Raw genomic sequence first — 15,119 nt, 5'->3', positions numbered from 1 at the left:
TTGTCACAGTCTGTCATAAACTCAAACACACACACACACACACACACACACACATATATATATATATATTATTAACAATTTTCAACTTTAAGAAGTGGAGCTAGATGACTGCATTTATTAAAGATTATGAAAGAAAAATGTACAATGTTCATACTAAAGATTGTTTACAAATTATTACATTTTTTAATATTTTGTCCAAGAGAATACATCTACTCGTATGAACTGGACCACTGAACTAGATAAAATAATCAGACAATCTTTTAAGTTTGGTATCTTGCCTCAAAAGGCTGCTAATTAATTCATCAGAAATCTTTTCCGATTTTCCCTTTATTTTCATTCATCTTCTCAAATGTTTGATTTTATTATGAATGAACTCTCTTTGTCTCAGATAAAATGATGCCAATGGTCAATGTTTGATTTTATTATGAATGGATCTCTGTCTTGGGTAAAATGATGCAACTGATGAATGTCTGATTCTGTTATTAATGGATCTCTCTTTGTCTCAGATAAATGATTTAAGTGATCAAGAAAATATCTTCCTTGGATTATGGGTAAAATATTTAATCTGGAATTTCATCAACCACAAAAGAGACAACTTAGTCCCTCAAAGAAGGTGAAAAAGTTTATGAAAAAGAAATGAGTTCCAAGATTAACTTTATCCATGGCAACCACTGTACATGTACTCCTTTCACTGTCAGACATGCTCCTCCAAAGGATTAGAAACAAATGCTTTCATTAAAGCACATTCTATGACGTCGAGTAATTATTTAAGAAATGCACAAAATTCTGAATATTTTATGAGGACTAGCAGCCATTGTCACAATTCCATATTATCTTCCCTTGTCTGAGTATTGTAGCAATATGTTTTGAAATTCATTTACCATATACACTTGCTTAAAAATTGAGTCAACCTGCAAATAACAAAGACCCTGATCTGCCAAAGCATAATATGTCTGTTGTTTGTTCTACTGATTACTGAAATAATTTGGCCCAACACGAACATTATGGTCAACAAAAATTGAATTAGTTGTCTGTGCTCTTTAAGATAAAGTTTTGATAGGTCTGGGAGATAAACTTGCACACCTCTTTTATATTATGCTTTGTGGCTATACAGTACTTAAACAATTGAGAAACATAATGCATGAGATAAATATGTTAATCTTATGTCCAATGTAAGACATGTTGAGCTAGCAAATGACCATTTGAACTCATTTATCAGTTATGTCTGGCAAATCTATCCATTTTGGGATCTCTGATTTAAATACAGTGGTCCCCCACTTATATGGCCACCCCTTCTGCACCGGGAAAGTGGCCTTATAAGATGGGTGGCCTTTTCAGAGGGGGCCTAAATTTTTGTGAGAAGTATATGTAATGTACATTGTAAGAAAGCTACATACTTCAAAGCACTTAATATCTTCATTTAATATCTTCGTTTAAAAGTAACATTGATTATTAAAAGGTTCTTCTTGTTATAATAATGGACTTATTTCAACTGAATGTACATTAATAGTCCTTATTCTTGGCATATGCATGATATGCGAGCAGGTATTGTCATACACATTGCAAAACAATTCAAAAATGTTATTTAAATCTTGGTACATACATAATTCTCTTTCCGATTGCTCCATTTTCCCACTGCTGCTGAATAACCTCCTTTTTGGATATGATGTTGTTTATTGACTCTTTTCAATATAAAATTGTTTTATTCGAGTCTTTTCTACATAAAATTGTTTGGCAAGCCTCCCCTCCCCAGATGTCATGAAGCAGAATAACCGACTTTCGTCTAAAATAGTACATCTCCGTTTATGTGATGACATGTTAATGTTTGGTAATGATTTATTCGGATGTTGCTAACTGTATGTGATTTAATTATGCAGATGAAACCTTTGTCAAGTGGATGAAATGCCTTCTTCGTAAAGGAAGCGATAAATGTGTTGTCACGTGATTTTTTTTGTCTTTGTCTGGTACCCTGATTTGTTCAAGGTTAATTTCTGTGTGTGTGTTATCCACAAAATCTGTTTTAGCCTATGCGACCCTGTTATGATCTTGACAATTACGTCCGCTTGTAATCATCAAAGAGAAGAACTCGACAGATGTGTGAAGCCCAAAACTCTACCATAACATTGCTGAGTCCATTTCCTGTAAACATCAGCTTTTATAGATAATGATATGATATTAATCTTAGTGTTACGTGTACTTTAGTCAAAACTTCTTTCAGTAATGGAAACTTTATGTTGGCAGACATGTATCGATGACAGAGATAATCTGATTACTTATGTCACAATATGAATTACTTATTGGTTCTGGATAAATCTGAAGAAAAAAAGTGGCCGCTTGTGAGGGGAACATTTTCCATTTTTGTCTAATATGCTGGCTGCTGGTTGCATTAGAGGGGTGGCTGTTCTTAAGGGTTACTTTTGAATACAAACTCGTCATTGCCAAGGGATTCTAGCCATAAGAAGTGGGCGGCCACCAGTCAGGGGGGCCATTCAAGAGGGGGACTACTGCAGTTACTATGCTACTTTGTTACACTTACGTTCTTGTTGCATATACATAAACTTCGCGAAGACAAAGATGGCGTCCATTACCAAAGTCGATCATTTTCTTCTCCCACTCAAGAGCTGCATTGTTCCACTATCAGAAAAAAATATACATTTATGACTCTGTGGAAAGAATAAGTTTATAAAAGCATGATCTGTTTGACTGCTCATCCATCCATCCATCCATCTTTCTACTGGTTTGCTACTGCTAAAAGTAATATAAGGGTTTTCCAACAATGATGAATACCTATTTTGGACCATGGGCTGATCCATTTAACCATACATGAGATGCAGAGAAGTCACTTTCTAAATGGAGCAATTACCCATAAAAGTAAGAAAACTAGAAGAAATCTTCTTTGTACATATTGTTTCCCAAAATAATGTTTAATTTTGAACATTCCCTATTTAATAGGTAAATTTATAGATACTGTCTAGAAAAGTGGGCTACAAATACAATGTGCAATTTTTATAAGTTTCGGTCTTTACAGGCAACTTTTGTGTGTGTGTGTGTGATTAGGATTTTTAATGTAGCTTTAACAATTTTTCAGTCATATTGCTATGATGTCTGCAGTGTGGCAGTTTACTGTGATGTCTAGCACTGGGGCATCATGCCGCAGACATATAGCATGATGTCGCACCCAGTCACATTATCCTGACACCAGGCTGACCAGTCCTAACACTAACCTTTCAATGCTGAACGCCTAGCCAGGCACCTGTTAGTACCATTTTTGTAAGTCTTTGGTGTGACTCGGCCAGGGTTCAAACCCAAGACCTCCCGATTCTGAGGTGGCCGCTCTAATGACTAGGCCACTGGAGCAGTGACAGGTAACTTGTAGATCAGCTGGTTGAGCAGTGAACAAGTAATCCAAGGATTGCAAGTTTTATACCTGCTCAAGTCAGCACAGGTTGGCCACCATGATGTGTCCTTGAGAAAGGCACTTATGACCAGTAGAGCTAAAAACCCATGAGACCCCCTTTTTGTCAAGCCTGCCTTTTATTTAACTAAGTAAAAAATCTTTAAGACTAAGGCTAATCTAGGGTGCGAATGGATTTACGGGTGCCAAAGTGATTGCTATGTTGGCTTTCTGATGGCCAGGGGCAGGCTGGACAAACATTCTAATACCAAGAAACAAACTAAAATTATATATCACTGATTACAAATAGGATGCCTTCATCATTGCTAATCGATAGTATAACAATGTTTACAGTAATTCATGCTAATATTTTGACCCATGAAATTTTTGTTGTAAACTATATGCCAATAAAAATCATAATTAATAGTCTCATAATCTCATATTTTCATGCAGATGACTTAATACTTTTTATTAAATCCTTTACATTTTCCTATAAAACTGTCTGAGTGAGAAGATTTGTGTGCAAATAAGATTTTAAAAAATACAAACTTTAAAAAAGGTATTCAGATTATATACAACATCAGGTTTTATTGAATATAAGTAAAATGAATTTGTTTTTCTAATTTAGTAACATTATTATGAATGTTATTTTGAAAACTATAATAAAGTTTGAAACATTTGCTTTATTATTCATTAACTTCCTAAAATATATATGCTAAATTAAAAACAAAATCAACAAAAGAGAATTTGCTCACGGTTGGCCAAATCTACAACACTATTTTCTGCAAATTTTATACTCTTGAATCTCACTGTAGTTTTTGGAATATAAGTACTGTGGTGCAAATTTCTCACCACAGTACATGTGTCTGAACCTTTATTTAGCTTTTATATGTACCACCTACTTCTATTTCATAAATCTCTAATCTGATTTGACTAATCATTTATTATTAAGTCCTGTGTGGTATTATTTTGATTTCATCCAAACATAATTGTGACTATTCCCCCAAATAAAAGTGTGACTTTTTATCAATGACATTTTTCCTGTGACTTTCTTTCCACTTCCTGTTTAAGTACTCTTATTGTTCCATTATCTTAAGCAAATTGATAAAAAAAACCTTGGCAGTTTCTATCACAAATGTGCAAGTTGTTAAACCAATTAGATTCTTGAATATATCTCTTACAGTGCTTATAGTGCTTTCGACTTTTTTTTTTAAATTTATTTTTTACAAATACATTTGTATTTTTCATGTTTTATTTCATGGATGCAATTGGATTTTAATTACTGGCAGTCTACCTAAGTTAGCTTTATCAAACCACAGCCCAAGGAAGAGACTTTTTGTTGCACGATTATTTAACTGGAAATATCATTATACATGTATATTCATCATATTTAAAATATTTTTTCAACCAAAAGTTATTATTTTCATTACCCTCTAACAGTCTTGTCTCCCAACTGATGGCCTCACTAATCTTGTCTTACCTATTGGACACTTTGCATTCAATACTGCCTTGACTAAAATTACCTAGATAGTAAATTCCTGGACAAAGTCATTAATAACTAAGTGTCAGCCAAATCTCCAAGCATTTTTAATTAGCATGTAATAACTGCATAGCCATGTGGGTTTTGGTGTTATGTGACAATGGATCTTACAGACAAATCAGACTGTTTATACGTTGTTAATTATCAATGGAATATAACCTGTCAATGAAATAATAAGATCACTAGCATCAAGTAACTGCAAAGAAGGCTACTATCAAAATGTAACCTCTCTTTCTCCACAACCAACATACCATAATGGCTACTAATGCTTAATGTTCTGAATACACACATACACAATGATTGTCATTGTTTCATCCTTCTCTCCCTCTCTCTCTCTCACACACACATACACACTCCACTCTTGATAACAGAAGTCATTAAGAGTTCTTTTTTTTTTTTTTAGATTCATGAGGTTCAAGTTGCTGCAGAAATATAATCTGCATACAACTCCAGTTATCTTAATCACCTTCGTCAAAATGAAGAAATACAGAAGTAGCTGTCAGCAGTAAGTGGAGGTTTCATCTATACTTTTAATCACACACTATTTATAACTTATTACTCAATAACAGAAGTCATCAAAAAGAATAGTGGTATGTATGGCCAGAATGAGACAAAATTTTGTAATCTTATTTATTTATGTTAGTATCAGTAGGTCTTATTTATTTATGTTAGTATCGGTAGGTCAGGAAGTAAGGTACATCATGTCGATCTTTTCTGGGTGCAATCCGTAATATCTTGCAAATAACCAGTATCCAATAAAAAAAATTCCACAAAAAAAATAACATATTTTATGGTATCTGGAAAATGCAGATCTTGTTCAGATAATTGACTGTCTTGACCACTAATAAATTTGTACAGAATAAGCTGTGCATCTTGGTACACTATCTTGACTGGGATGACAACTGTGAAAGTGTCATTTGTCAAATCACTCTTTAACTGTAATATTACACTTCCATGATCAAATACCTAAAATAGTTTTGAAATCTCTGGTCTTTGAATGCTTTCAGTTTTAAAACCATGGCTTTTATGTTTTTCTGATCTGTGTTCAGAAGGCTCCTAGAATTTAAAGTTTGTTGAAACTATTAAATGTGCTAAAAATAATATTCAGAAATATTTAAACTTTTATATCTATAGACAATAAATGTGTCTGTATGATACAGATCCCACATGCCATTATACAAATAAAGAGCAAAGTTCTGTGTTGCAGGGGCAATAACTCCATTTTAAACAATACACAATACATTAAAACTTTATTGTACATATAAAATAATCTTTGGCATAATGGGGGCAAATCCCATCACAGCACACTGCACCAGATAAGCTCTGAATTTTTTGCTATTCAAATAGACTTGGGAGAGTTTGTAGGGTTGTGAAGAATGTCCGACATCTGAATGTTGAACCACATGGGGCTGAATTGAGGTACATAAGGTCATGATAACTTTAACTCAACAAGTCTGATCCTATTTATTACTACAATAAAAACAGTAGCTGGTGCTCCATACATGTACCACAAAAGGTGGGAATGAAGTATATGGGCATAATAGTTGAGTACATTTAAGTACTGACACAAATAGGGGTCAAAAGCTAAGTTGTGAATGCATGAAACTTGGCAATGGTCCAGACAAGAGCTGGAGCGGTATGCAATGCCGTTGCTGTTGTTGTGGGGTTTAACGCCATTTTTCAGCACATGATAGGCTATACAAGGTGGCCAGTGTTAATGGTGGAGGAAGAACCCGGGAAAACCCCGGAAAGAACCGCCGACCCACGAGAAGCTACTGGCAAGCTTTCTCACATATGGTATGCAATGCAAGAAGTGTCCAAATGTACATGATGGTGGAAGATGGGTGGTTTTTCCAACAAATAATGTTAAGTTAAATGGATGATCCACACTGAAAAGAACACATTTCCACAGGCATCCCAGTTGATGTATAAATGCAGCCTGACTGACACTGTATTTGATCACATTCTTCAACCCAGTCATCTGACTGGTTCAACATGACAACCTCACTAAACTTTGTTACTAGCTTATTAACATATACTGTCTGTAATGACATCATGTCGGGGCAGAGATCCCATAGAAGACAAAGAGGGACCCATCAAGGGATCAGAGAAGGATGAACACATTTAATCAATAAAATTACAATTTAATCAAGGCATAAGACACAAGTTCAATTAAAACTATGGTACAAATAAAATAATCTTTGGCATAACAGACGCAAATCCCAACACAGCACACTGTACTAGCCTAGCTTTAAATTTTTTCCAATATGAATAGAATTGGGGGAGTTTGTAGGGTTGTGAAGAATGTCCGATACCTGAATGTCGAGCCACAAGGGGCTATTAATATCAGGACACTGATAAATGAAACTCGACAAGTCTGATCCTGAGGATTGCTATGATAAACACAGCATCCAATAATCCATATATGTAGGAAATGGATATAAGTATATGGGCATTATAGCTGGGTAAATTTTAGTACTGACTTGTATAGAGGGTCAAAAGTGAAAGTTGTGAATGTATGAAACTTCACAATGGCCAAAGGAAAGGAGCCCTCTGACTATGGAACAATGTGACTGTAACGAAGGCGAACAATTTCAGGAAATGTAAGGAGGATATATATTAATAATAATAATGATTGAGACTGCAAACAACATGATAAAAAGGCACAAGTAAGTGGAGTAGATTTGGACAGGTTAGCATATGTAAGTAAATGGCCAGATACATTGACCCAGATTTGGAATAAAAATAAATCCAAGATATATACTGGATAAAGTGGCAGAAAGTAGCAAGATTTTGAACTTGCTAGCTAACACAGTAAACAGGCCATAGTCTCCATGATATCTGAAGAATGCGAGAACACTGAAAATGTATTAAATGTGCTAAATAATGTTCAGAAATTTTTAAACTTTTATATTTATAGACAATAAATGTATCTGTATGACACAGATTCCATCATGCCATTACATAACTTAACGAGAGCCATTAATGTGTAAAGTTTTGCTGGAAAAAGGTGAAAATCAAAACCTGATTTAAGTCTTTTAATGTAAAAGCATTACCATAGATGTCATTTAAATACAATAAAGTCATTCAAAAGTTATTGAGCTAAATTTGTGACAGACATAATGTGATGGATGGACGTGAGTAACATTACCTTCTCCCTACTAATTACATATTGGAAGGGAATCACCAAAAAATTACAGGTTTTCAACAAAATGGGATAGATCCATAAATTCATACGAGACAAATACTCTACCTTTTCTTTTTTGTCCAAAATCCAAACCATGGATGTAGCTTTTGCTCCTGTGATCCAATGATTTTCATCTCTGCTAACACCACCGAGTATATGACTTAGGTCAAAGTTCATCCCAGAAACAGGGCTGAAAAAGAAATCATCAGATGATTAATGTAATAATATTCTTATGTGTGATCATGACAAAAATAATGAGGACAATATCTTGACCCATCTGATGGTCTGGTCAGCATAATAAGACCATGAATCAACTACTGTTTCAAGGTATATCTTTTTAAATTTTGGATCTCCATTCATATTTGATCACACAAGAGCATGACTTGTCCCAAACTAAATAGCCTTAAATGTCAGGATACTTTCTGTCAAAGCAGGTAAAATTCTGATCAGTGGGTTGAGAGAAGCAATTTAAATGTTTTATTATTTTATCAATGGTGGTCATATCTGATCATGCATCAGCATTATTGGTAAAAAAACCCAACATAAAACATAACAAAAAAGTACACCAAATCCATTTTTGTAAGGATTCTCTCAAACAAAATATTAACAATAAGTCAATACTTCTGTTTTCTTTTTCAAGGCAGTCATATTTAATAGTAGATTAGAACCATTTGTACAAACAAGAAATCTATTTTATATGCAAGAATGCTTTCTGTCAAATATTTTCAAAAAAGAATTTTCAAGTTTTTTTTCTTCTTTCTATTTATGTAGAATCAGCATAATTTGTATAAAAAAACTGAAAGATAATACCACAATGATTTCTGTCAAATATGGTAAAATTATGCAGAACAGTTTTTTTTAGAAGTACTTTAAATGTTTATCCATTTTTAGTAATGGCAGCGATATTTGATGGAGTATCAGCATCAAGTATACAAAACTGAAAGACCATTTTGTTGCAATTTGTTACAATTTTGTTTTTAGGAAGTCATTTAAAGATTTTTGTATTTTATAGTGATGGTGACCATATGTGAAGGTTGAAGAGTGCTATTTGTATGTATGTGAGAGCTCCTCAGACCATGATCCTTATGGTCAAATTTGAGCTGTCCAAAAGTTTTCCTTATTGTTAGAAACATTGTCAATATTTCATGAGAGATCTGCATAATTTGCAAAACACTGAAATTCCTAATGTCTGAATGCTTTTGTCAATTTCAATCAATTCTGCACAGTGGTTTTTTGAGAAGGAGTTGTATAAATGTTTTTCTGATTTCAGTAATGATGACTGTATTTGATGGAAGATAAGCATAATTTACAGATATATTAAAGTCTTTATACCAGGATACTGTGTCAAATATTTTGGTCAAATTTTGTTCAACGGTTTTTGAGAATAAATCATTGAAGTTTTTATCTCCCATTTTTAGTATCAGTGGCTATAATGTGATGTCAGACTGTCAAACTTTAAATTCCTTCTTGCTAAAATGAAGGTGGGAAATAAACATCAAACTTTGTGAAAAGACAATAATTTAACACTGTTAATGGCAGTAAATACCAGAATTTGCAACATATTTTAGCAAAAGACAAATGCTGAGAAGGAAAACGATAGCCTTAAAAACTGACAGATATTAAACCACCCATTATTGATACTTAGTTCTATAGCAAGAGGGCATCAAGAGAAATGAGTCTTTGACTAGATGTCATCCTCTATAAAAAAAAGGATTATTAATTTTTGAATATCACATAATCATAGAGTAATTTTCAAGTGACTGAGTAACTATCCTGGATAATCTTAATTAAAGATGCAAGAAGAGGTAAGAATGGGCATCATCTGAGTAATTGGGGTTTTGAATCAGGTGACAGGATGTTTATGTGACATTAATTTTAAACGGATGGTGAAATATATAAAATCTAGTGGCACAAGCGAATAGAATATCAGCAGATTATAAAACACTGCAGGCTTAATCGATAATATAGTGGAATGGCTGAGGTTAAAGGCACTGGCTTTTTACTTTTCTAGCAAGAGTAGAATCTTATCATGTTAGACCACACAAACTTTAGGAACAAAGTAAACCTGTACGAAAATTACATTTTAAATAAAACAGCTGATGTTCAAAACATTTTGACATTGTTGACTATGGTGCTGCTAGCAGAAAAGTGTCACTAATAATGGCAAGATGACAATTTTGTTCCTGATTCAAACATTATTACCAAGAAATTCTTGGATACATGCTGTAATGGTTTGAACAATCTTTATTGGCTCCTTGCTGGTGGATGGCTGAGGACTAATTATTCTAAGTTACGCAAACTGTAATATAAGCAACTACTTTAACATACCTGGAAGTAGGCACACTGTTGACAGTCTCCAAGATTTTTTGTGAAGTAAGTGACCTGATGATAGTTTCATTGAATGACCACAGCTCCAAAATACTGCTAATTCTGCACGATCTGCCTACTCTTGGAAAATGAAAGAAAAAAAATTCCAATTTCAAATTTACTTCAGGTCTCAATTTAAAGATTGGGAAACCTGTAAGATACATGAGTGAGTGAAAGAGAGCTAGAAAGAGTGGAAAAGCTGTCTAGTTTTGATAGACAAGTCGGGTAATGAGGATGAAATAGAAGAGATTACTATATTCAGTATGTGGAAGAGATCACACTGAAGTCAAAATATGTAAAATGAAGAAATCAAAATATGTAAAACGAACTTTGATATTTGTTGTAGACTCCTAGATGCTGAACCTGTTTTGTAAATTAGACAAATATACCCTTTCATTTATAATCTTGAGTGATTTTGCTAAAGTCTACTGACATTGTTTTAATGTAATAAACAGAAAACCAGTGTTGACCAAATGATTTACAGCGTCATGAAAATATAATGCCAAATCTTAGCCTAATTGTATACCATACATCTGAAACTCATTTTATACTAACCATACTATACCAAACATTTTAAAAATATATCACCAATTTAGTCAGCTTTGAGGCATTTCGTATCTAGGAACACACAACATGATAACAAATTTTACTTGAAAGTTTTCTTCTATATTGATGAAGCAAAGCACCTTGGCTTATTTCATATCAATCTTACGAAAACAAAGCAACTAAACTGAAATACAGTCATTAACCTTTGTAACACTGCTGTCAAGCGCCAATCAAAGACTCTGAAACCATGTTATTCAACAAGTAAAGCTAAAAGATCCATCCCAGTGATATGTTAGACCTCCCCCTCTTATTCAGATATGGTTCTAAATTTACCCATATCCAGCTTACAGACTGATTATGATGCGTTATCATTTATACAAAAATAAATGCATTAAATATTAACGACGGAAATGTGGAAGTGCACACAAAGTGTTTTCATTCCACTGTTATCTGGGAAGCCACACTGGTGGTGTAAATATCATCAAAGCACCTCAGTTTAAAGGTCCATATTATGTTTACTTGCCACTAATGTTTAATCCACTGGATCTGCTGATTGTGTTTTGTTGAGTAGGCTAATTACACAGCAATGAACTTATGTAGTTGTGACTGAAAGTAGCAATAAATCTGCTTAAAATTTCTCAAAGGTAAACTGCTACTGCTACACAACTTGTGTCAATTGGCTCTAACATGACCATCTTCAACAAAATCCTCACTAATTGTAGCATTGTTACTGAAGCTCCAAAACTATGTTGTTCTTACTGCATCTGCTGGCTTTGATTACTTAGTAACAGTCCCATTTGCTTGATTAAAGTTCATTACTGTGTTACATAGAGTTAAGTTATTCAGCAGAACCATTTACTAAGCAGCCAAAATGGAGTGAAGCCATGCACGTCATTTGTGACTACAATCATGGATAATAATGGACTGAACATTGGAAATAGAAAAACTGTTTATATGTTGTATACAGGTATTGTAAATGCAAATGAACAGAAGATGTTCTGTTTGTCAAATGCAAAATAATTCAAAAGAAAACCATATATATGAAATAATAACTCAATCTTTAATAAAAAATTTTCTTCAAAAAAACGTTGAAAACCTTTAGGAACCATGTATATACAGTGTTATTCTGGATGTTGCACTTCAAGAAAAAACAAACAAAGGAGTCTTGAGTGTACATTTTTACCTGATATTTTGTTTTGTGAAAAATGCAAATCATTTAAAACTTAAACATGTAATAATTATAAAACACCTCCAAATTATTATCACCACTGTTTTTCTTTCCCAGTCTATTATATCCAAATTCAATAATGCCTAAAAGTCTTTTTACTTACTTTAAGCACATAGTTTCCAAAGAATGGCCACCAATGACAGTAAATTCTTTTGATTTCAGATATATATCCAAAATCTGCAAAAATAATATAAAATGTTTGTCATTATGCAACATAGATCAAATGGGCTTTCTACATGAACAGATATTACAAATATATATTCTATTCTGGCACTTATTTCCACCATTTTTTCAAAGAACATTAGGTTCCACACTGTGCTTTTTGGAGCAAGGTTGAAAACGAGCAAGGAACTGGGCACAAAATTTCATGAATATTATTACTTCTGGGTGCTGGAGAAATGTTCTTGATAAAGCACAAAGTACACTACGTCTGAAAATGCACGAGAAATTTTAGAATTTCAAACAAGAATAGCATGAATGGTACATTGCATACCTGCATCATATTTAATAATCTTCCATGTAGATAACTTAAACTGGTGTGTGTATGTGTTTTTCAGTAAGATTTACCATGATCTTTGACCTCAAATTGTAAGGTTCCTCCCTTGCTCAAGTGCAAACATATACCAAGTTTGGGCCAGATCTGCGATGTAGACCTAATACTAATGAGTAGAAACCATTTCTCTTCTTTCAGTCAGTGACTCAGACCTTTGACATTTTGATGCCAACAACAATATCCTCTTCCCTCTTCCAAGTGCATGTTATCCACAGTCCTTTGTCGTAGGTCATGCAGAACTAATGCTACTGTGCAGAAATAATTCTTATTTTTTCACTCAGTGACCTAGACCATTGATATTTTTTTTACTCCAGAATCAACTGGTTTCTTCCTTACACAAAGTGCAAGCCATCCACAAAGTATGGGAACTGTAGGTGATGGAGAAATATAGTTCTTTTTTTGGGGTAAAACTATATTTAATGATGCAATACTTACCCATATCTATTGTTTAGCTTTTCTTGTGCCAAAAACATGCACTGTTTGCTTGATGTGCATACATCATCTCTTAGAGAGAAAAATTGTCAGTATGGTGCAACTCTTAATGCAACCTGCCTTGTCTTTGGTATTTTATAGTTCATTTTTTTTCATTGACTGTTACATCCTGACACCAGAGTGGGGTGGGAAGAGGGTATTGGACAATAGCTATGATTAAGTATTACATAATTAAAATTAGTTTTACCCCCACAAAAAACTACATTTTAACAGCAGCAATATCTTACCAATAGCTATTGTTTAGTTGAATTTGTCAGTAAGGAGTAAGGAGTGTTGGCCGATGCTCCATTAATCTGATAAAAAAGCAGAAAACGGTGGAGAAGTCCAAGTTATGGAATGTTGGTATTTCTCAAGGCAGATGAAATGTCTACGAAGCCCTTGTGAGGGAGGAAAAGACACTTCCTACCATTTTTCCTTTGGGTGTCTCAGAGGACATAAATGTCTATCTGAATAATCCATAGCACAAATTAGACCGAGACTATTGGTAGTGGAGCTATGGAAGGTAATTGATTTTTTGGTTAACAGGGAAACCAAATCAAAATTCCCATTAAACTGGAGACAGCCAGCGTCAATAGATAAGGCATGAATCTCACTTTGTCATCATGCTTAGGTGAGGGCAAGTAGAAACACAGCCTTGACAGTGAGGTCCTGAAAAGAAGCATCACTTAATGGTTCATCAGGGGTTTTGGTTAATGAACATAAAACACAAGAAAGATTCCATCTAGGCATAAGAAAGCATGAGAAAGGTCTCTGCAGCTCAATGTACCAGTACTTAATAAGATCAGCAAGGTGTGAATCTGAATCTGAACCAATTACCATGCTCTCAGAGAATTTAGGTTTCTTTGAAATGGCAGCTCTATAGCCATTGATAGTGGATACAGAGCATATTTTGCTCTCAAAGAGAAACAAAAGGAAATCAGCAACAGAAGTTATAGAGGGACAGCTAGGATCAACATGTTTTCTACTGCACCAATGACAGAAGACTACACCTAGCATCATAGACCTTGGACGTACAAGCTGTCATAGCCTGAATGATGCAACTGGCAACTTGGCCCAAACATTTGTTCTGGCAGTGAGATTGCTTGAGATGAGCCAAGCATGAAGGTGGAGAACTAGTAGGCTGTTGTGGAGGAGGGATTGTTGGTGTTGCAAAAGAAGATCCTTCCTGTGAGGAAGAGATCTGGTCAACAGGTCTAGAAGATCTCTACCACGAGCAGAGGAGCTATGAAAATGATCTGAGCAGTGAAATTTCTGACTTTTTGCAGGACTTGAGGAATCAGTCAGACGGATGGGAAGGCATAAGTAAACAGCAGATCCCACTGGAGACTGAACACATCCACTGCCCATGCTCTTTGATCTGGTACAGGAGAAATGTAAAATGGAAGTATGCTGTTGACCCTGGTTGCAAACAGATCCACTAGGGACCTTCCCCACACTGAGAAAAAGGACTGTAACAAATCTGTGATGATTCCATTCTGTGAGGATGGCTCTACCAGTTCTGGAGAGACTGTCCAACAAAAAGTTCATTTTGCCTGGAATATACAGAACTCTGAATGTTATGTACTCTGAGGTGGCCCAGCACAGGAGATTCCAGACTTCCACAGAAAGAGAAGGGCATGTGTGCCTCCTTGACATCAGGAGACAAGCTATGTCGAGACATGTTGCAGGAGGAGACCATGACACTTCAACTCCTTATTCTGTTGATGCACCCTTGCAGCTCTAGGTATACAGCCTTCATTTCTAGGTTGCTCTCCAGTTCTAAATGAGCACCCCAACCAGAACCTGACATGATGACAAACAGGTAAAGTGGGG

General features: G+C 34.6%; 1 protein-coding gene across 5 annotated transcripts in view; it reads right to left on the bottom strand.

The window, feature by feature from the left end:
- LOC149807210 (patched domain-containing protein 3-like) overlaps positions 1-15,119 on the bottom strand; it is a 128,079-nt gene that overhangs the window by 98,527 nt on the left and 14,433 nt on the right. For all 5 annotated transcript variants that reach the window (XM_089963590.1, XM_089963601.1, XM_089963610.1 and 2 more), the window contains exons 3-6: positions 12,366-12,439; positions 10,450-10,569; positions 8,188-8,311; positions 2,537-2,634 (exon numbers count right to left, since the gene is read on the bottom strand). In XM_089963590.1, the coding sequence (XP_089819716.1) occupies positions 2,537-2,634; positions 8,188-8,311; positions 10,450-10,569; positions 12,366-12,439 (416 nt within the window). The remainder of the gene's footprint in view (positions 1-2,536; positions 2,635-8,187; positions 8,312-10,449; positions 10,570-12,365; positions 12,440-15,119) is intronic.

The sequence above is a fragment of the Sinohyriopsis cumingii genome, chromosome 1, assembly GCF_028554795.1.
Source record: "Sinohyriopsis cumingii isolate HCF-2022 chromosome 1, ASM2855479v2, whole genome shotgun sequence".
Classification (NCBI taxonomy): Eukaryota; Metazoa; Mollusca; class Bivalvia; order Unionida; family Unionidae; genus Sinohyriopsis; species Sinohyriopsis cumingii.
The sequence above is the reverse complement of the archived record's forward strand: the minus strand, read 5'-3'. Positions and strand labels throughout refer to the sequence as shown.